Below are 23831 nucleotides of genomic sequence, written 5' to 3' on the forward strand. Positions count from 1 at the left end.
GTCGATTGCTGACGGACAAACTTACAACAAAAGGGTTTCAAAAGATGAAGATTTGTGAAGACTATGTTTTATAATTCCTATCATGATCTCGTAGAAAATATGCAATTTGTTGTCGCTACCTCAATTCTCGTGGTGAGAACATGGCACTACTACGATTTGATCTAGATTTATCTGTCGATGTAGCAGAAACCGTTAACCTTTCCGGAACACTTCGTCTTTTTAACCTTGTACCTCTGGGGTTTCCATAGAAATACTTCTTCTGCACATATATTGCCCTAGTCTTATCGAATATGGATTCCAAGTGGACAAAGGCAAATTCAATGAAGCGCTTCTATTGCACTAAATGTTCTATTTGCCTTTGTCCATTTTGCAGTTCAATAAATAGATAAAACCGGTATAGATCAATTTGGGCACCGACTCCGAACAAACAAAGGTTCGTTAAATGCTTACTTCTTGAATAGAGGTAGAAGTAAAACGAACAGTGTAAACTAAGGAATTAACGAACTTCTCAGGCAGTCCGCTCATTAATAAAGACATGAACATCAACACATACAGTACTTATAACACAATCTTACACAAAGAAATATATAAAACATACAACAATCACATACTGATAATAAAAAAACAGTTACCACTGAACTAGCGTTTTTATTCAGTAGTATATTTACTTTTTATCTTTGTTTTAAATCACTTTAATTTAGCAGCTGTAATAATGTAGGATTCATTTATCAGAGTGTACATGCAGTTATCCCAGCATTACGTGACATTTTATCAGACTATACATGCAGGTCTCCTACAATCACGTGACAGTTTATCAGAGTATGCATGTAGTATACATGTAGTTATCCTATAATAACTTGACATTTTATCAGAGAATACATTAAGTTATCCAATCATCATTTGACTATTTATTGGAGTATATATACAAAACTATCCGATAACTACGTGGCATTTTATCAAAGTATCATCCCTGCAGGTCGGGGATAGAGAAAGTAATACACCTGTTGTGACTCACTGAAAGAATCGTAAGAGGCGACTAATACTGGACCCCCTGCAGAATAAGGGATTCGTTTTTGTGTCTTCTGCTTGGGGACACAAAAGCGCCAAAATAAATCTGCAACACAAATTGCTATATTTGTGATTTTTATTTCTCTCTACTTCTAAATACCTTTTATTTCCTTGCGTCTTGCTTTGCAACACCTCACTGTTGGCTTTAATGTTGAAAGTTCGTCCAAATCAGACAGGCAATGGGTTCTTGCCCTGGGTCAGGACATACCAAAGTCCTTAAACATGATCGATGTTATTCCCTGCTTGGCTTTCAGCATTAAGGTTAATGGCAACAATTGGTTCACCCGTTGTCAGTATCGGGCTACCATGTGAAATGATGTGCTTGGTGCCTTCGTCATGGTATTTCATAGTCTCGTTCAACCAGACTCTTGTTGGTTGCGCAAGCTACGCCGAACAGAGAGTCTGGTCAACCCAGTGCTTTCGTTTTATGACATCATAACAAGGTTTACCAGAATTCTGGTAAATTGTTTCATTGGTCAAAGGTTGACACACACTTTTCCACTTTTGAAGTAAAATTTGAGTGGCGCAAAATTACATTGAGTATTTTGATTCATGAACAAATTACCTGTACATGCATTCCTGAAGTACCCATGTTTTAACTTTGAACGAGAAAACTGTAAGAAAATGCTCAAAAAAGAATGATTTCATGTATTTTCTTTGGATATTTTACAATAATTCATAAAGTTGTTTTGAATGGTGTACAGGTAAATCTCACTTGCTTTGCATGCTTTTTTCCAACTTCGTTAGCCTTGGCTTTGTGCTCAGTTACGATTTATTCAGCGGAAATACATATCATTATTCTGTAGATTTGACACATTTTCTTACATTGTTCTCGATAATAGTGAAGTGAATACACTGGTACTTTAGGAATGCATGTATAGGTACGTGACCCTGTAGGGTGTAAAAATTGTACCAGCTGCCCCCAATTGCATGATCGTAAGAGGCGACTAAATTTGGGACCTTATCTCTTCTCTCCTTTCTAAATAACTTTCTTCTTCCATATGTCTCCCTTGACAATGCCTCACTTTTGGCCATTTGTTGAGCGTTCGCCCCTGTAAGGAAGGCTTTGGGTTCTGTCCCCTGGCCAAGACATACCAAAGTCTTTAAAAATTGTAGTTTCTACTCCTGCTAAACGCTCAGAAATGAAGGAGTGGGACGACTGGTTCGCCCGTTGTCAGTATAATGTGACTGGGTGGGGCGTCCTGCTTGGTGTCTTCGGCAGTATGTTTCAGTGAGGTAGCACTATAAAGTCGGCATCAGTTCCGCGCTATCACAAGGAGACAAACACGAACATATCGCAGCCTCCCAAAATATACACACATACACTACATGCATGCATCTTGCACACAGGGGAGGCCGTCCTTAAATGACCTTAGCTGTTAATAGGACGTTAAACAAAATCAAACAAACAAAAAAGTGTAGGTACGTTTTTTAAATTAAGTTCATTATTCAATGAAATGTGTAATGGCGTTGAAATAAAGTCCGGAAACGAAAGTAAAAACACTGCCCTCTGGTGATGGTAATTTTGAAGTACTGTGTTTGACCAGACTCTTGAACTACAAGTGATTAAGCGTCTGGTTGAACGAGACTAGGTATTTCAGTGAGATATCACTATGAAGTCGTGATCAGATCCGTGCTCTAACATAGAGGCTAATACACAAATATGCCCTGTCTCCGGCACATTTACACTCATGTACGCATACACAACACACATGGCGGCACGTCCGTATATAACATTAGCTGTTAATAGGACGTTAAACCCTTTAAACCAACCAACCATTTTCAAAGTAGTTATACAACCACAAAGTGGCATTTTGTAGTTATCCGGTCATGATATACTTAACCAGATTATATATGTAGTTATCCTGTCATTATATGAATTTTAATCATAATATAGTTGTTTTGTATAGTAAGTTTTTTAGACTAAAAAAAGTTCATAATATATACAGTCAAACCTGCCTTAACGGTCACCTTGAATAAACGGTCACCTGCATTAAACGGTCAGTTTATGGTCCTACCGATAAAATACACTATATATTGAACTCTAATTAAGCTGTCACCTGTCTGACGCGGCCAACCGCCACTAAAATCGGGTCCTAATTACGATCGCTGTCTGCAAACAGCGGCCAGCCGCCATTTTGTCTAGAAAGATACACTGCAACGATCACGTGATTACGCTTATTTTTAGTTGCAGTCATGTGATATTTTTACGATAGTGATTGAAACTCATGGCGGCGATTTTCATTGGTACTCGCTAAATCTGGTTAAGGTAAGTGAATTGTTTTTAAGGGCATATTTTAGTCACATAATATACAATGGTCAGTAGTTTATGTGTAGATCAAACGAGATGGACCGATCATCGAAGAGAAAAATACTTAATCTAACTGATCGCGTTAATGTGATTGAATTAGCGGAGCAAGGACATAGTTCATCCTCATTTGAAACTTACAATCATTGAATTGATTTTTTTCCTGCCAACACGACCAGTTTTTCACAACTAATGGATCAAGGACTTTTCAGGCGACGAAGATGGAGTTCCGTAAACGTCAGGTAAGTGTGATTTATTGATTGTTTAAAAAAATATTTTTTTATACTGAAATGAACGTCCTGGCAGTATTCATATCGCCATCCGATACTACCGCCAACTATCACCTAGCACGGATTTCCTCACTACATAATTCCCTCGATAAATTCGCAACCCTCGCACACCGTTTACTGATCAAATCAATAGCGGTAGGCATATGCTTTTTTTTATAAAACAATTAGTGATTTCTACTCATATTGTGTTTGTGTTGTACGGGGTACCTGTCTGTCAAAGTTTTGCCTTTAAATGGGTTTTGCTTTTAATATTTCTCCCATTCCATTGCAGTTGAGGCATATTTTGACTAAAATGGACAGACAGCCAGACTCTACAGGGTCCGACTTACTCAAACAGACATCACCGTTATAATAATTTCATTTATACATGCATATACATGTGTACATGTATCATGACTTTTCAGGTCGGCAGCATTTTCATTATACATGTACATGTAAATTATGGTACATGTATTTATGACTTCATGTAAATGTAATTTGTATGTCAACATATTGTCTTCTAAATGCATATGTGTATGAACAAATACATGATATTTTCTAATTGCTTGGCATTACATACATGTACACTGTATTTATAATAAAGTACACTTGAACCTAAATCTAAACTATTGTATCTTGATTATAAGTCACATGATCTGACCGCACCTTATTAAAGAGAAAATAATACCCCTGCTGTGACCCACTGCAAGTATCGTAAGAGGCGACCAATATCAGACTATACATGCAGGTATCCGTTAATCACGTGACAGTGTATCAGACTATACATGCAGGTATCCGTTAATCACGTGACAATTTATCAGACTATACATGCAAGTATCCGTTAATCACGTGACAGTTTATCAGAGAATACATTAAGATATCCAATCATCATTTGACATTTTATTGGGATTGATCAGCATATTGCTACACTAAATGCTTCTAAAAATAATATCAAATTGCCAAAACATGTATTTGTTTACGTCAGATATAAAGACGGGAACATTGTTTTAGTCAGTGGCATTGAGAGAATTGTCGTAAGACGGATGTTTAGTATACGTGGTCATCGTATTGTGATACAGTCACAGTAGCTATACAATCGAAGTTAGAGAAAAAAAACGTATGTTATTGATCAAGGCTGAAATATTGCTTTAATAAATGACCCGAAGAAAATTCACTACATATAGAGAAGTCTGTTTTTCAAAATAACGCGAGTTCATTGCTAAACGTGTATAATTGAACGAAGGCAACTTTATACTTTATACATGTGCTAGACTAACAACAGGTTAATAAGACAGGCACGGATTCGTACAAACGGACTCAAAATGCATAACACACAACTTAACATTTTACGATGAAAAACACACCATATATGTATATATCCTAAACAGTACTGGCAGTCATAGTAACGAATAATAGTCCAATTGGCGTCGTCAGATACACATAGGTATATACACCAGAGCTATAGTATATCATGTTACATGTAATTACCATGGTTAATTGATGCAATTATAAGTATGGATCGGCTGAGCGAGATAATACGCACGGGAATAAAAGAAAGGTTAATAAACACATTTCCTGAGATTGGAGATTGAATAAGTACATGCCGTTAAGATGTTATCAAATGATGATTATAAGCTTAAATATCCGCATGCTTTTAAAGTGTGTGCATATGTATTATATTTACATAGATATGATCTAAAGAAGTTCTAACTTTGTATATGTAACATATGTATTTGTGAACTCGTAACATCCTTCGCACGACCTCCATTATAAAACTGATCGTGTGTAGATTAACAAATGGATTGCTTCTAGAGCGTATTAGGAGGTGGTTTTAACTATATGTAATTACTGCGCGTAATGTTTACTACATGTATACACATATGTAGCTTCTACGTAAAGCAGTAGTGACAATGCATCACAAAACAAAGGATCTATTATTTTCCGTGAACTTGAACTTGTGTGGATGAACCCTTGTTGGGGCTGTTAATGCGTACAGATGTCCTCAGTATAAAAATATGTAGGTACATCTGCACCGGTCTCGCTAGTATATTAGGTAGGAGGGCCGCCTGTTATCGACCAAACCACCTACATATGTACGGTGTACTGGGCTTGGTACCACAACGCTTCCGACACTCGAGCTGTGAATACCGTACTGGGTATACCTTACTACTTCTTTTATCAGGTACGTTTGGTTTACACAACTATGTATTATATCTTACATCACAATATATATGCTTAATTACTATAGAGACTTCTGAATGTTTCAATACATGTAGATAATTTTTCACTTTATTTTTCGTTTTTCGTAACATAGCGAGCAGATTATTTATCAATTCAGTTTTCCTTAATTTATAAAAATGTAGGTGGATAATTATTAAGCGATATCAACAACAATATGCTTTTTTTTGTCTTGTCAATTTGTTATTAAAATATATTGCAATGGTTTTCTATAATTCACGAATTCCGATTTAAGGGTAATAACGGAACATATTGTTGTGAATTACAGCGTATTTTAACGAATCAATCTACTGGTACTTTGTTGTTTAATTTTGACATTTAATATCTCAAAATATTTGTTTTTGCCTTGCTCATTAAATCTTATCAGTTGAAAAAACATGTACTTTTGATAAGATAATTTGCATAAAAGATAATTCATTCTTAATACGAACAGAAATCTTATTCCTGCAAAGGTTCAAAATTAATTTAATTCCCCTCGTTAGTAAGTTATAGGTAATCATTAAATATAAGTAACTACATACTGCTGTTTCAAAAGATTAATTATTCCATTATTAGATTGAAATTTAAAAACAGCACATTTGAAACAGGAAAAAAATCGCTTTACAGCAGAAATTTGAATGGTTTATTGTATAAGAAAATCAAATTTTCGTATTATGAATGTCATCTTTTAGAAATAAAATGTAAATTTTACTTATTTCAACAACGTAGCCTATATGATTGTCAACGTTTATCTTTCACTTCAATTTTACATACCAATATGCCTTACTAGGTTATAGTCTATCCAGGAGACCTTTTATTAACGGAATTCTTTGAATGACACTTAACTTGTACCTGGTCCAGATATTAGTTCACACTGGATACACAAAGGGCAAATATACCTGTCATCGAGGGGGTACGTGTGACACGGACGTATTTAAAGCAGTTTGATATGATAATTGTAAGTTCAGTTATTTATAAACGAGGAGCTATTTATCTAGCAATTCCGCACACTAAGCGAGTGTTAAGTTTAAAAAAAATTAATTAATACTGATCTATGATAATGTTTAACAAACCTTTTACGTATTAAATTAATTTCACATAGCATGCATGACATGTGTCACTTTGACTAACAAAATGTAACCACTTATTCTAAATAAATGTATTTGTGAGTGCATCTGTGTTCAATAAATAAAGTGAAAAAAGACGATTATTTTACGGCAAATTCATAAAATAATCGACACCGTCCTTACCACGAACTAACACTAAGTTTCTCTCCATAACAGCTTATGACGGAAGGAGATAAAAAGTCTGCCCGACACTAACTATTTCAAATTATAACGATGTCCTCTCATTGAAAAACAGGATTTATAGCAGTCATATTTAAAAAAAAATAGCATCCATGAATCAAAAATAAATGAAGATTTATAATAATATTTTTTTTATTTATATATAGTATATCAAAAAAACAAAAACAAAAATATGTGTACAACAAAACAATATTTGCATAAAGGAACCACTTTATGCTCAGACCCACACCTTGGTAAAGACTATTTGCCACATACACATGAAACGCACCTTTACGCTACGCACACCTTGAGATAATCATGTGTTTCACGTTATATAAATCAAATAACTAAATCAACCTCCCACACACCATTGGAAGGTTATTCAAAATAATACACGTACACACATAGGTTTAGTTGTTAAATCGATGTAGTCAATGAATTACTACAATCAATCTATTTACACAAAAAAGAGAAGATTATATTAAAATCATACTTGATAATCAGGCGTTATAAACACTTTCAATCATGAATGTTTCTAATTGACATGAAAGCGTACATTTTGACAAGATTATATGGTTTTGTGCTTTTATCAGCACTAAGGTTTTTTTCTACATGACCCTACTGATCTTTGTGGTAGTTATGATATAAGCAAAATGTGCATTTTATGCAGTGTAAAGTCACAGTCTCTCATTATTGACAATATACACGAGATGAATAATGACAAACAGTGAATTGTGAAATCACATTATAAGGATTTGGTATGATAGACAGTCGATGTTGATCGACACATTACGTACACATGTATCATATCGCATCAACTTAAATGTACACTTAAAATTGTGTTCTAAATCATTCAATGTTTTTTCAAGTCAGAAAATTTAGCGTTTCCCGTAATTCAAGACATATTTACCTTGTCTCCGATCATTTGGCTGATCACTGACATAATTTCTGTTATTTGGTAGTAGTAAATATCAGGTTGATTATCAGATACAGGTGGTAAAGGCACGTTTACTCTTCCGGATTATCTAGCTACGTCCCAGTTTCTTGAATGAGGTCAGCGTCTCTTTTTTAGAATTGTTATCTCTTTGGTTGCTATAGTCATTCCTTTAAGAAACTGAGAGTTGATAATTTGATTGTTAAATATTAACGCTATATTTAGTTATTTATTATTTTGTTTCTATAAGCAAATGAGTTTGATTTTATAATCTCGAATTACTTATTATCGTATTTGGATAGATATGTAATGTTTTGCCGACTCTGAAATAAGCAACAAATAAATGTTGTTCGTTTCTTTTCAATTATTTTCTTACTCATGTATTGTTTCTTTACGCATCTTTTACTATATTTTTATTCTTTTTAAATCAAATTACAGCAGACCCTGCTGTAACGATCACCGAACTGAAACACCAAAACTTGTTTTGATTTAACATGTTTTTTGTTTTAAAAAATGAAACATTCGCATGGAAATTTTGACAGGTAGGGCAGGCCTAGATCTATCTTACGACAATTATACCCATCTTCATTCATTTATAAGGACAAATATTTACCTTACTCTTCTACAGAACAAAATAGATTCAACTCACTCTCACGCATTCCGTACTTTGGTACAGTACTACGCAGTGAAATAAAGAGCTTCATTCTGCCTCGTTAGTTTTTAGTTGTTTGCCTATCATACACGAATGCACACCAATTATATATGTCTAACGTCAAGTTAAGTACCCACATATTAACCAACGTCGAGGCTAATAAATACTTTGTTATCAATATGGCTACATGTTTGTGACACCAATACGTATATGTCACGCAGTGTGTTGGTGTTGAAATAGACGTTGGTGGTGCATTTGTCCTTTTTTAATATTAAATATTTCGCTCCAGTGGTTTATACATTATGTTGTTACCTTGCAATTTATCTTTGCAATGTCAGTAAGTGCAGAATTTGTTTAAAGAGTTCTATAAATATCAAACCTATGACCTATTTACTTATGTATTCAAATCGTAAATTTGACGCAATTAAAACCCGCTCCAACTACTGTTGGAATGTAAAAATAGCCTCGAATCCCCGCTCACAACGACAATCAGACAAAGGTACGTCCTTCGACACCATATGTTTGTTCAATGTTGATTATGATGCAGTTTAAATTTATAAATTATGGACAATACTGATATTGAATTCACATTCTTGATTAAGGATTCCTACACCACTGTCAAAAACTGATTTATTGTTGGAAACTGTTTACCTCTGGCATATCTATAGCTTTGATAAATCGTATGTAAAAAAAGCCAACATTGAGGGACTTTTTTTTATCAACAACAGTGCTCAAAACATTAAAATAAAATGCAGTGTGTGTAGACCTAGATTCGAACCCTGAGCCACAGATTTGTATGCTACATCTTTGTAACTAATTGAGCTAGCTGGTCGACGGATGTGTGGTAGCCAAACTATGCTAAGTTATAAATTTAGGGGAGGTTACTGTTTATATTTCTACATCTTTGTAACTAATTGAGCTAGCTGGTCGACGGATGTGTGGTAGCCAAACTATGCTAAGTTATAAATTTAGGGGAGGTTACTGTTTATATTTAAAAATGTTAAATGTTCCAAAATAGTGGCAATAAAGTAGACGTTCTATTAAACAAGAAAAAAGACGAAGCACCTTTTTAAAACACAATTGTGTTGATGCAGAAAGCAAAACAAAAATACAAATTTCTTCAGCACCTGATTGTCATTGCATCCTTGTAGGATTCGGTGGTTCTAAAAGTCAAAAAAGAAAGAAAGACGTTTACACATCAAGTTCTATTTAAAAACATGTGCACATATAAATATATATTATGTTGTATGATATTACACTATACAAATATACCTTTGTTTGATTTCATTTTTTAATATAACAGATTTGCATCATTTCAATGTCTCAAAGGTAGTAAATCGGTTTAAAAAAACAATTATTATTTTGCAGAAATGACACAAATCCAATTTTTAAGATGTATGCCAAACTAGTGTTATCTGTATTTTCAAGCAATAGGGATAAACGTTTGTCACATTTTCGTTCAATTATTTGCATTAATTTCTCATTAAAATGTCAGTAAAATATCCTGTTTCGTTCATAGATAGTAACGTTGAAAATATTGCTGTACATAGCCAGTGAAAATGATTAAAGAATCCAAGTAAAGACTAAATATTGACCACACTCATTGGGTCGACTCCTTTTGAAAGTCGTGCACTTTGCGATCAGCCGAATGTTTTTGCTAGTTACCCTTAACCGCTCAGAAAAAATAATAAATAATAATCCTGGTATTTTGAACACATTTTCTATTGTTTATCCAATGTTTTCTGTATATACATTGTATGTATGATGAAGACCATGATGAGGTTGCCAATAAATAGTATTATGAGTGTCCGTGTTGTCAGCCACAAAACGTGAAATGACATACTGTGAAATCACTAATTTTCGTGGGGATTTTAATTTCGTTGATTTCGTCGGTGCTTCTAATCCTCAAATTCATGGGTCCACGAATAACAAGTTTGTTGGCATTAAGTTATTATCCGCATGAGTGGACACTCGTTATCCACGAAATGGTATTTTCGGGAAACCACGACAATTGGGCCCCACGAATATATCTGACTTCATGGATACACCACTCCTTAGAATTCTATCTGAGATATGCGAATACACACGTTTGAAACTATTGAGGAGGCTATTTTTTCAGCTAGATTTAGTTTTCATACATTAATTGAATATATTTCGAACGTTCAATATTTCACACATTTGATTACCGGATATTGACCATAAGTTCAACTATTTGTGCGGTTTCGCTTGTTTTAGAGCTTTTACTGCAGAAGGCAGGTGAATGTAACAACCTGGTTTGGACAAAGTCCTGGTTATTGCTACTGATAAACCGATACCATATGTATAATGCAACTACCCCCTCCTCTAGACACACTTATAAATGAGAAAAAAATATCGCCACGAAAGAGTCGACCCTCAAGCCCTTAAGGCCTTTGATTTTAATGTATTGTTTTTCGAAGCACTTTTGTTTCTTTAAATATTTCTTTTAGTCAGGAGAGACAAGATACAAATATAAGAAAGTAGAGGCTAGTCATGTTTGATATATAGATATATATATTAATTTAGTTTTACAGTATAAATATTCCGCTTATCTTTGATAGACTCAGTGAATTGTTCTTTCAGATAAAGGTGTACCAACATGCCAGGGAGATATGACCGTTTACTGACGTCAATGACAAGAAAGTTGCTTGAAAAACCAAGGCGTAACCATCGAAACAAAGCTACTATGATTTCCGCCATTCCCCTGGATGACATTCCTGTCACTGACACTTCTAAAGTTACTTCCGATGTTCATCCGTTCAAGGACATTCCTGGGCCGAAATGTTATCCGATCATAGGGACCCTGCCTTACTACCTACCTGGAGGTAAATTACATTTGACTTTCGACAAAGTCATCAAAATCATTTATAATCCAGACTGGGACATTCCTTATACATTGTGGACTTAGTAAAACTTTAATAAAGCAGGACGAATTACCGACTTTGACAACAACAGATATTCGTAGTATAATAGTTTAATTTTATTTATATATATGAATGAAATATTCGACAGAACGGAGTTTAAATATCATTGAAATGTAATACTTTTGAACCAGATAAAAAGGCTTTAACAAGCATATATGTTTTACATTGTTAATACTTTGAAACAATACACCTTAGCCAAGATAATATTTTTTCGCATACTCATCCTCCTTTCGTTTTTGTATGGCATTACGTTTATAACTTCGATAATATTCATCAGTTTGGAAATATGTAATGTCAAAGTTTTACTTTATACATAACCAAGGTACGTATTAAACTGGTCGCAACGTTTGAAGTCCGACTGGTCCCTTTGTCTAGCTATGACTGAGTGAGCGTCATAACTTTGCTATGTTACTTTCCATATCATACAGCTGGTTTCCATAAAACCGCGTATCTTTTCAAGGAGAATAAGTAAACGCTGTATACAATTTTAAGAGTAAACATTTGTCACAATCAGCCGGAATCTTTCTAATAGACATTTTAGTTGTGCATTGCATATACGAGTTTTTTAGCATTAACCTTCATACTCTCACCGTGACACAAGAAGTAGGTCAGTTTTTATTACATAAATTATTATCATATGAAGTGGGGCGAATTTTATTACAGTCACTGCATACAACTCTAATCCTGTTTACGTGCATAACCTCGGTGTGAATAAATTGTACAATGTCATTAGTGTTAAGTTCGACATTGTTAGCTCATCTGGTCCGAAGGACCATAGTTAGCTTATGCCGTGGCGCAGCGTCCGTCGTCAAGTTTTTCTTTAAAACCTATATCTCCTCCTAAACGCGAGAGAGGATTTCAACCCAATTTAGTCTGAATCATCACTAGGGGAGAGCAATCATTTCTGAAATAAATGAGGTTGGATCGGCCAGGGGGCGGGGTCTTGAAGGGGAACTTAACTTTTGCTTTAAAACGCATCTCCTCCTAAACGCAAGAGAAGATTTCAACCAAATTCAGGCTGAGGCAACAGGAAGGGAATGCAATCATTTTTTATATAAATAAGGATGGTTGAACCCCTGCGGCCAGGGCCCTGAAGGGGTACTTAGCTAAATTTGCTTCAAAAGGCATCTACTACTAAACACCAGAGAGGATTTCAACCAAATTGAGTCTGAAGCATTACTAGGGGAGGGCAACATTTCTTAAATAAATGAGGTTGGTTCGACCCCTGTGGCCAGGGGGGCGGGGCCCTGAAGGGGAACATAGCTAAAGTTGCTTAAAAACGCATCTCCTCCTAAACGCCAAAGAAGATTTAAACTATATTTGCTCTGAAACTTCATTAGGGGAGGGCAATCATTTCCTAAATAAATAAGGCTGGTTCGACCCCTGGGGCTAGGAAGACCGGGCCCCAAAGAGAAATAGCATCTAATATTTTGCTTTAAGACGCTAATACCCCCTAATTGGATTGTGGATTGTACAATTTTTTGTCAAAAACATTATTGAGAAGAACAAACATTTTTGTATTGAATGAGGTTGATTTGACCCCTGCGGTCCTAAGAAATGGTACAGCTAGATTATCATATTTTATGGTGTAGTGTTCATAAATTGTTTAAAATTGGTTTCTAGGTTTATTAAAGCTTATAGTTGAATGAAAATTAAAGAATTGTCTAATTACACCCTGAAATAGGACATATTACTTATTTCAAAATCTGTTAACATGGCAACTCAATGGAGGCACCTGATTAGTTGAAAGTCAGATAGTGTGGTCCCAGTTGGGTTAGAACATAGATCTTGTCTAGTTTTGAGGAAATTTCATATAAAGATGTACTAATGCATTCAGTTGTAATGACTTATATATAAAACCAGGTGAGCGGTACAGGTCCAATGGACCTTTTGTGTAGGCTACATTACCTGTAGTAAATGCTTACAGTGTTAAAATGTCCTTATACACCGGATGTGTATTAGTATGGACACCGCCATTAACCTCGGAGAGAGCCTTTTTCTTAGTATTCTTCTCTTGTCGAAGTAGTTGTCTTTGAGTGATAAAAATAACAAATTATAACAACTTTATAACAAACCGTTAAAATCGCAAAACAAAACAAAAAAGTATTAAAAAAATGTTAATTTTAATCTTTCAATATATTTGGCTTGCAATAGATCTTTCAAGTAAGCTTTTGGAGTTTTGTTCCGTTTACGGCTTTTCATTATCAATTAAAGCAATAACCTATACTAATGACTATACTACATGTATTTAGACAAGATAATGATTTTTGATGCTTTAAAGATGTCTTTTGTCTTTTTTTCGTAGGTAGATTCCATAAAATGGAGCATAATGAGGTTTCACACATAATGTGGAAGCAATACGGATATGTGTACAAGGAAATTATAACCGGAGGTAAAATACTGGTCCATATAGTTGATCCTAAGGATGTGGAAACAGTTTATCGGAACGATGGAAAGTTCCCCGTTCGGGAAGCATTCTTCACATTAAATCATTACAATAAGAAGTTCCAGGCCAACTGCCAAGGTCTGCTAACATCGTAAGTGCTGCTTTGTTGAATTGGACCTATATAATGTTTAGTGGAAGATAACAGGTGTATTAACAATGTTCGGCCCACATGGGGCAGCAAATGTAATAAATATAGAAGAGAGAAACAAACTGAAATAATACGTACATCAAATCAAATCAAATCAAATAAAGAATGAACTTTATATTTAATTCCAGCAAGACTAAAGCTTTGCTAAATCAATTTCGAACAGAAAACCATTCATTGCAGGGTTTTAATGAAAGTGATAAAATATACAAAATATGATCAATCACAATATTCTGAATCTCAAAAATCAGCGGGGCTTGACCAGGTTTCGAACTCTGGACTTCAGCTTGTTATACTATCGTTCTAACGTAATGCTCTACCTTGTCAACTGAAATGTTCGGCCTTACTTTATTTTGAGAACACACACTGTGCAGTGGGACAGAGATCCTTAAATCTTTTTTAACATGTAATTCAATTCTCTTTTTACTTAATGCATAATAAGATGTACGGAGTATATCAACCTCTGAATATATACAGACAAATGGAACAGTGGCATCATCTACGAGTAAATGTCCAGAAGAAAATGCTCATGCCGAAAACTGTTGCAGCCTACATACCAGAGCATTGTCTTGTGGCAGATGATCTAATGAGTCGGATAGCCTTGTCAAAGAAAGAGGATGGAAAAATAGACGACCTCAGACACGATTTTACAAAATACGCCGCAGAATGTAAGAAAAACAGCTACTATTGTTATTGTTGTTGAAATCGTAATGCCCATTAACACACAAGAGGTGTTTACGGCCAAAACAAGACAGATAACATGTTAAAGGAAACGACATCAAACAAACGGAAAGGTCTAAGTCAAACGTCAACTTCAAAAGTAAAAGTGGCTAAGGCTAGAAATATATTTTTGAACATACAAACACTTTTCGGTAGGTAAAACTTGTAGAAAAAATTAATTTTTCGAAGAGATTTTATAGTTGTTATACACGTTATCATAAAATCAAATTTCTAGTAGGTTGAAGGTTAATGCAAAGTGTTCCGCTTAAAATGGTATGTGCAATGCTACAGTATGCATCAAGGCTTGTCTTTGCATTTCAAAATATTGGAATGGGTAATGTATGAATGACCGATCCGGAGGTAAAGGAGTGTTTGCATGATTAGAAGCATTTCATTTAAAAATATTGTTATCTATTGTTTTTCCTATAAATCCATAAACAAATTTACTAAATTAATATAAGCATGCAATTAAGTTAACTTCGTTATGCTGCAGTTAACAAAAAGAACGCTTCATATTTTAGGAGTAATGCATTTGCATATTGTAGATATAAAGATATACTGGCCAGTTAAACTCTTTAGAATAAATATCCACAGAGCAGGGATATACCTTTGTCATAAAAATAATTTATCGTTTTTAGAGCAATCAACTAGCCTTAAAAAAGTAATGAGTAGCTAATCACAGAAGTAAAGATTTTTAAATATAAACTTAATGCAAGTTAACACCTTTTTACACATTTTGTCATTTTGAAACGCAAAGAATGGGAAATATACGTTCTAATTTAGGTTTGCTTGCTATGACGAGTAGAATACTACTGCTCGGTGCATTCGGTATGGTATTGCAGTAAGGTAGCACTCTAAAAACGGCATCACATCCGCGCTATCAAAAAATCCCGGCTCATTCATACAGTACACAACTACACGAGTACATTACAAACTTGGAGGCACATCCTTTAAAGATCTTAGATGTCAATAGGATGCCAAACCGAATACCACCAAACCATACTAATGGTGCAGAAAGTTTTATTTGTATCCCTAGAACTGTAGGGAGTATAGTCTATGTTAATCCTAAAAAAATGTTTATGGACAGGTATCGGTGTCGTCTGCTTCAACAAGAGGCTTGGTGCCTTCCATGATGACGATAGTGAAAGTGAAGCATCTCAATTTATAAAAGCAGTCAATGACGTCATGCACGTGTCTCATCTGGAGTTTAGACAATTTCCACTGTTTAAGCTATTCAACACGCCTACCTTTAACAAACTCATCAAATCACAGACTTTCATCAAACAGTAGGTTCTACTTTCTTCATAATTGATATTGTCTTGAGCTTAACAAATTAGAAGGATAATACTGAAAAGGAATAAGTCCATTGTTAGAAACGAAAATGAGATAAGATACGAAAAATAAGTCTTCTATCTGTGTTTGGTTATTGATATTTTTTAATTATCTTATATAATTCATGTTTAAGACGCATTGCGCCTACCAAAACAACGTATGATTTAGTTATTTCTTCAAAGAATGATTCATAAAAAGTAAGTGTTTTTGAACTAATATACCTTTTCTTCTTTTTCTTTTTAACTGTAGAGTATATTTCGATTAAATTGTCTAAGTAAGTAAGGTATTGTATTATTCTATTCGGTAATCTTTTGTCATTCCATCATTTCGCTTCAGAATTGCCATTAAGTATTCCAATCTAGCATTAGAGGCAGCTCAGAAAAGATTAGAGGCCGGCGAAAATGTGGATGGAGAACAAGGCGATCTCGTACCTTATCTTATGTCGAAAACGTCCTTGAGCAATGAACAAGTGCTTGTTGTCATCAGCGAATTCATATTTGCTGGAGTTGATACGGTAAGTGTTTTGTTTCTTTTGTCTCATTATTATAATTAATACGACAACAAAGTTAATGTCGCCAAAGAACTCAAACAACATGAAACGAAGAGCCTACTGCAACTGAACGGAGGTGGTCTTATTTAAAAATGTAAGAAACTACTAGTTCAATGCCTGTGTAACAAAAGTGATGTTTAGGGTTGTGTAATATGTTTACACAACCTATTTAAGGAGTTTTTATGACCTTCCCTTCTGAATGATTTCCTACCTTTTTTGGTTCCTAGCATTCCGGATTGGACCTACTATATAAGAAGGTCAAAAAAAGCTATTTGGTGAACTGAGAAATCACTAATATTTGTAAAAAACAAAATCAATATGTTTTAATTTTGTTGATTTCGTGGATAATTTTCATTCATTTATAGGTCTACCACGTAATACAACTTTGACATGAAGTAGTTTTCCGTTTGAGTGGTTAGTCGTAATGTACGGATTCATGTACCAACGAAACCGGTTTTGTTTCGGGAAACCACGAAATTTAGTGGATCTCACGAAAATAACTGATTTCACAGTAATACATTTTTGGTATCTATGGTGCAATTCCATATTATTGTCTAACTTGCGTGCTTTAGCAGTTATAGACATAATCAAAACTCAGAGTCGATACAATAAGGCAACAAAGGTACTGTACGAAGGAACTTGTAACACTGTAACAAGCAATTAAGTTTCCCTTTCCCAATTCAATGTGGTTTTTCTTATATACAGACCCTCACCTTAAATTTCTTTTAGAAATATATGTAGCACATAACATATTGATTGTAGTTATTACGTTCTAAGTACCGAGAACACCGATCCGTAAAGTCACATCTAACATTAACGGATACACAAACTTAATTTTGCTTTCATAGAACACCGACCTAATGTTTTGACTCTGGTTGAGAATATCACACCTTCTGCTGACCAATTAGTTCAGTCAGTCAGAGTGATAGTAGCCCCGCTATCTTATTCTATACTCAGAAAACTCGTATTGGTTGTAGATCGTTTGTTTAATCTGGACTATTTGTTTATAAAGTTCCCGTAAAGTATGTTTTTTCTTTTCAGTAATGACTTGTCAAAGTAATAGTTAAACAGATTCCAATGCAAAAGTACATATTTTTGCAAATGGCACGGCGGTTTAATGTATCAAAATTAGAAATTAGGTTCATGTTGTGATGCCTACGATGCTTTTTTATTTTATCGTTGTAAATTGACATCATAACCTTATGATAGAGATATTTTTAATAAGGTGACAATATTTTTTACAGACGAGCCATCACATGTCGTTTATGCTGTATTTATTGGGGCGACATCCTAACATCCAGAACAAGTTATACAATGAAATCAGGACACTCCTGCCCACCCCTGACACCCCAATTACCGACAAAGCTATCCGAAACATGTCTTACCTTAAGGCTGTGGTAAGGGAAACCCACAGGTACGAAATATATTTCTTCGGTTTCGAAGTTTAGTTTGTGTTTTCTCACTGCATAAACGTTTTTACTGTACGCTTTTTTCTCGGTGATCATCTTGTTTGTGTTTGTTATTGACGTTGTTTTCCGGATGGTCTATTTTAAGGGGATGGTTTCTGAAGGATACTGAAACGCTTTTAGTAATTGTTTGTATTTTAAATAAGAATTCCTGAATAGGATGTTATTACTCAATCTTTTAACTAAAAAAAACCAAGAGAATACTGAATTGTCAACGAAACCATAATTTGAACCAAAAAGCGATAAAGCAAGGGCAAAATATGAGAAATATTTACATGCACATCCTGGGCGAAGTACAAGGAGAATTAGTGTTCAATAGGGTAAGTGTCTTCTATTGCATCGACGACTTCCACACATAATAAATCTTGGTAAAATCTAAACAATGTCACGTGCTCGCATCAAGAACTCGGATAGTGCCAACAAAACCACAAGGCACTCTCCTGAACAAAATAAAAAATATCGACCTTCATATCACACAAAGAAATACCTTATTTCCCCGTGAGATTACAAGTCAATTGGTTGTGTCTTGACTCTAACTGGTTAAATTTATGATTTTGTTGTCTTTCAGATTGCTCCCCGTTGCCCCAGGAAATATCCGCCGGACCAGTGTCGACTTGGTGCTGTCTGGCTACCACATTCCTGCAGGGGTAAGCACAACGTGGTCAATTTAATGTGTACCAGTTAAAATACTGACATGGATTTGACAGGAAAAAGAATGAATTGTGCAACATATAAGGCAAGCTCTTTCCCTACATTGTTCATAATCAACTAATTTTGCATGCATTATCCATGTTTTATTTATTTTGAGGGTTGGGATGTAATAAGAGCTATCCCTTATCTTGTTATCCATGCCTCGTCATTTCATGTTCCTTATGTCCGTTCTGTCCCGTTACATTATTCATGAAAGTTTATACCAAGGTGAAGTATGAGAATACCTCGAATGAGTTAGTATTTTATGATCCAAATGACAATGCTACGGTCACTGTTGCTATTTATAGGTCAATCTCAGGGTAAATGGGGGCATTCATGTCTTACAGACATTGCAACCTTTTTTTAAATCAGTATTGTATTTTTCTATACGTGTTTTTTCTATTAAAACCATTCTCAATAAAAACTCATTAGTATTTGTCACATTTCTTCCTAATGGTCAGTGTAGTAAATTTTTGACATACTGTATCCATTACCAAATTTTGTAAGTACAAACAAGTGTGTCCTTTGTCACCTATCAATATTCCAGGTCTAAAACTCAGCTGGATTTCGTAGTCCCAGGGGATTGCTGTAACTTTGTAGCCACTGTATCTCTTTTAAGTAGTGGCACGGTTCGCGATAAAACACTTTGCTCATTATTAATATGAAATTAAGCAGTGTTCCTCCAATATTTGTAATTCAAATAAATTACATTTTTTTACGTGCCACTCCTTCTGTTTCGGCAGTTTTCTGTTTTTGGTCAATCTGAATTTTCATCTGTTTGGCCCCTGGAATCACCGATGAGTCCTAGAAGGGCAAAGCAGCTGTTTGGTCAGTGTGGTTCATTTCTAGCGTTCTGTATCTATTTAACTCATGTTATAGGTGCATCACATGTGTGTCTTACGTTCATCTTTTCAGACATCTGTCGCATTGCACTCCGATATATCGAGTAGGGATGCCAGGGAGTTTCCTGATCCAGACGCATTCATACCGGAAAGATGGGTTAGAGACAATACTGCTACCAAAACAAACCATCCGTTTGCCATGGTTCCATTCGGATTTGGGCCGCGTGCTTGTGTCGGCATGCGCTTTGCCGAACAAGAAGCACAGATTGCTGTAATCAAGGTATATATTTTTAAGAATCACGTTTGTTAATTAACTGAATGAATTAGAAGTTGGTATTGCTATTGGAGAATAGATAGCGGCATCTCTGTTTTGGAAATACCATAAATGTCATCATGAAATTAGTGTAGGAAATTTCGTAATTAGAAAATATTTTCATATTTTAGTATGACAATGTTCCCCCAAATAACCATTGAATTGGAAGTTATGTTCACTGCTGCACTGATGTATTTAACATCACCACCTGAAAGGCTTTTGCCCATACACCAGAATTAGAAATCAAGTGAAGAGAAGATGTTCTCTAGGTTGGTATATAACTAGGTGTCGCGTCAAGTTGTAGACAATAATAATCTTAACTTGCAGACAAAATAACTGCGGGGAAATATATACCGGTTGAAGGGAGACAACCTCAATATTGTTTATAGATTGAAGGGAGACAACAATCCGTTTCAACTTTTCCTTATTTCAAATCCGAAGTGTAGGCTGTTGTAACAAACAAACTAACACACATGAAGTGTTAACCTTACGAATTGCACAATTACCCTACATTTATATTGAATGTTGAACAAAAAGTGACGTTTCTCTTTTATGAATAAATCGTCATATGTTGTCCAATGAATGTGTATACGAGGTCATTGCAATCTATGGGACATGCATTCAAAATGAATTAAAAATGTGTTTGTTCTGTGATATTTAGTAAATCTATCAGCCTCACACGTTCTTTTTTCGCAGATTCTGCAGCGTTACCAGGTAAAATATGTTGGTGTGCCACTTCGACGTGAAGCCAGTGTAACATACAGCCCTGCCAACAAAATGGCTTTCCGTTTCGTGGAAAGGTTATGATTGACTAGCTTGCAGTTTTAAGATTATTGAAGAAGATATTCTACTGCCAATTAAATTTTATATGGTGTAAGTGTAATTTCTCACAATGTACAATTACCTCACTAACACGTGTGATGTGTTAGAAACAAGAAAGTAACTTTACATTTACTTATTTGTGAGAGTGTTTAGCAGGCGAGATCATATGTTATAGAAAGCATTGTTCATAAGCCATTCCAACCGAGTAAAGGCCTGTTTTGTTTCATTTTTAAAGTATTTCTTTACATCTAAAGGATTAATTTCTACTACGTTAGATCGTATGATGGACACAAATGTTTTACAGAGTAAGCATAGATCTATTATGTTAAATGACTTGACGTTTTCCTCATTAAGACGGAAAAAGCATCAGCTAGTTTCCTGTAGTGCTAGGCTCTGTATCATTTGGCCACCCATTAAACATAATATATCCGAGGTTGGTTTTTTTCAGGCTTGCTGATGAGGTCAGATTATTTATGATTGATATTAGATAGTACGCTTATAAAATAACATTAATGTTTGTACTGAAAACAGGACGACCGAAGTGTTCATGTTTTCATGTTCACACTTTTTTCGTGAATTTAGATTTTCGATTCAGATAAAAAACGATTTTCATTATAGAATATGATTCTGAAGAGAGAAAAAATTTTTATAGATAATTTTTCACTAGAGTTCACATCAATCTTCACTTGATGTTTACAGTTGTGATTCATATATAGCTCTCGCAATAAGGGTGCTTTACAGCAAGTTAAGGTAAGGACTCTCTATGCCATCTGTTGTGTTTCAATCCCTTTATCCTAGGAATGGATTCGAACCACATTTTTTTGTCGACGATACAGTAACTGTGGTGATTACTGGGGAATAAAGCGCTACATACAAATGTGTTATTTCACTGTACTGACACATTCCAAGATAGAAATGGAAGAAGACTAGCCTGAAAGTGTACTTATTTATTAGATGATAAAACATTGTACTGAAGTTGTAATTCAGTTTAACTACAAGTTAGAAGAAAACACTTTTATTAAGAAATTTGATTTTCGTTTTTTATTGTAGCAATTCTTATTATCACATTAAAATATATATCATTATTATATAAGTAAACAATAAATCTTTTAGATGATAGGCATTCGTTTCATGACATTTACCGAGTTCCATATTTAAACAGATTTAGTAGAAAACCAATGAATGAGATAATGAATAAATTAATAAGCGAACGAATGAATGCATGAACGAATGACTGGACTAACAATCGAAGAGATGAAATGAACGAGCAAATAAGCAAACTAATAACTGAAGGAAGGTGTAGATAAATGAATTATTTTTTCACCTTAAATACACATGCCATGAGAGACGTTACAGATGTCAATGTCTGTTGTTTTTAGTGTAATACGTTTTTCACAGTACCATGTTGTCAGTTACCCATATAGTGTTTGATGTGTCATGGTAAATAGCGGAATGTATGCTTTTGTTTGGGACATTTCGGGTATGATATTTCCCTTCCTATCCAATTTTTACTACAAATTTGTATGTATATTTTTTAACAAAGAGTGTTAATTTACAAGAAAAAGTTAAAATTCTCGCGTGTTCAAAGGCTCGTCATACGACTCTTTAAAATGATCGTGAAATGAAATATATATTGTGTTAGCAATTATTCTGAAATGTGTATATATATAATCTTTAAAAATAAAATATTTGCTTTTGGATTTGTTTGCGCTATTTTACCAAATACTACAAAATATTGATTACCTTTAAAATTGCAAACCTTTTATTAAAGCTATTTTACTTTCAAAATTCTAGATGTAATGTTGCTGACCATATTAAGTTGTGCAAAGAGACTGTAATTTCACAGTGTTTTAGCTCCTTTGCATGATCTCTGTAATATCGTTGATTGTCAGAAGCTGGAGTCGATGTTATGATGCTCTGTTATGGGTCTGTAAATGTAGTGATAGATATTATGAACTCAAATTGCTTACATGCATTGAACTCTTCGTTTATTATCCAATTAATTTAATGTATTTGCCTACATATAGGTACAATAATAACAATAAATCATGAAACGGTTCTCATTGTTCAGGCATGTCAAAGTTCAAATCAACTTACTAAATTATAAATTGATAAAATAATGTGAAACGGTCGAAACGTGAATTCTTTACATTAAATGTGTTTGACTTATATAAAAACTCCAAAATTGATTAAAGGTAAAATATGAATAAATATTAATGTATAACTAGACCTTAGAAATTTGGCTTGAACACAGACTCTGAGTATGAGCAAGAAAACGATGCCATGAAGATGAGCACTGCTCAGTCCCTATTACAGATTTTGTTTCGTAGCATGCGAGTTAATTACCACAAGGACCGAGTTACACAAAGTGCGCTATACACACACTGGAATTAACTCAATAACAAACATTTTTCCAGGTTAGCTATCTTATTACATACTTGTATACACTGTATAAATAGATTGTTTATCATAAGAATATATGTGTGATGACGTACATTGATATTTGTATTTCTGTTTTACGTCATTCATCTATTGCTGTTATATTGTTATAATTGCTTAAAGTATATTGTCATGATTTTTTATATTGTTATGTTATAATAAATAGTATAAATAGATTTGCGGGTGTTTGTTAGAGTCACTTCCCTTCACAAAGTATGATAAACATTGTTTCTTTGCAATGGTTACTTATCAAATTTTAAAGTACATATTTAACGGTGAATTGTTGACGGGTACCATACAACTTGGGGATATTATCAACGAGTATAAAGCCTTACCGTTATATAAGGACCAAACAAAAGTGAAAGCAAATTACATCCTTCATCTATATAG

At 34.5% G+C, this 23831-nt stretch overlaps 1 protein-coding gene across 1 annotated transcript; it reads left to right on the forward strand.

Moving 5' to 3' along the window:
• Positions 1-5620: 5620 nt before the first annotated feature.
• LOC110440299 (probable cytochrome P450 12d1 proximal, mitochondrial) lies at positions 5621-23555 on the forward strand. The gene is made up of 10 exons (XM_021483273.1): positions 5621-5827; positions 11336-11577; positions 13982-14213; positions 14745-14935; positions 16075-16273; positions 16656-16833; positions 18114-18283; positions 18904-18982; positions 19941-20147; positions 20877-23555. The coding sequence occupies exons 2-10, from the start codon at positions 11352-11354 to the stop codon at positions 20985-20987; spliced, it is 1593 nt and encodes a 530-aa protein (XP_021338948.1). The 5' UTR covers positions 5621-5827; positions 11336-11351; the 3' UTR covers positions 20988-23555.
• The last annotated feature ends 276 nt before the right edge of the window (positions 23556-23831 follow it).

This window comes from Mizuhopecten yessoensis, unplaced genomic scaffold (assembly GCF_002113885.1).
Source record: "Mizuhopecten yessoensis strain PY_sf001 unplaced genomic scaffold, ASM211388v2 scaffold11177, whole genome shotgun sequence".
Classification (NCBI taxonomy): Eukaryota; Metazoa; Mollusca; class Bivalvia; order Pectinida; family Pectinidae; genus Mizuhopecten; species Mizuhopecten yessoensis.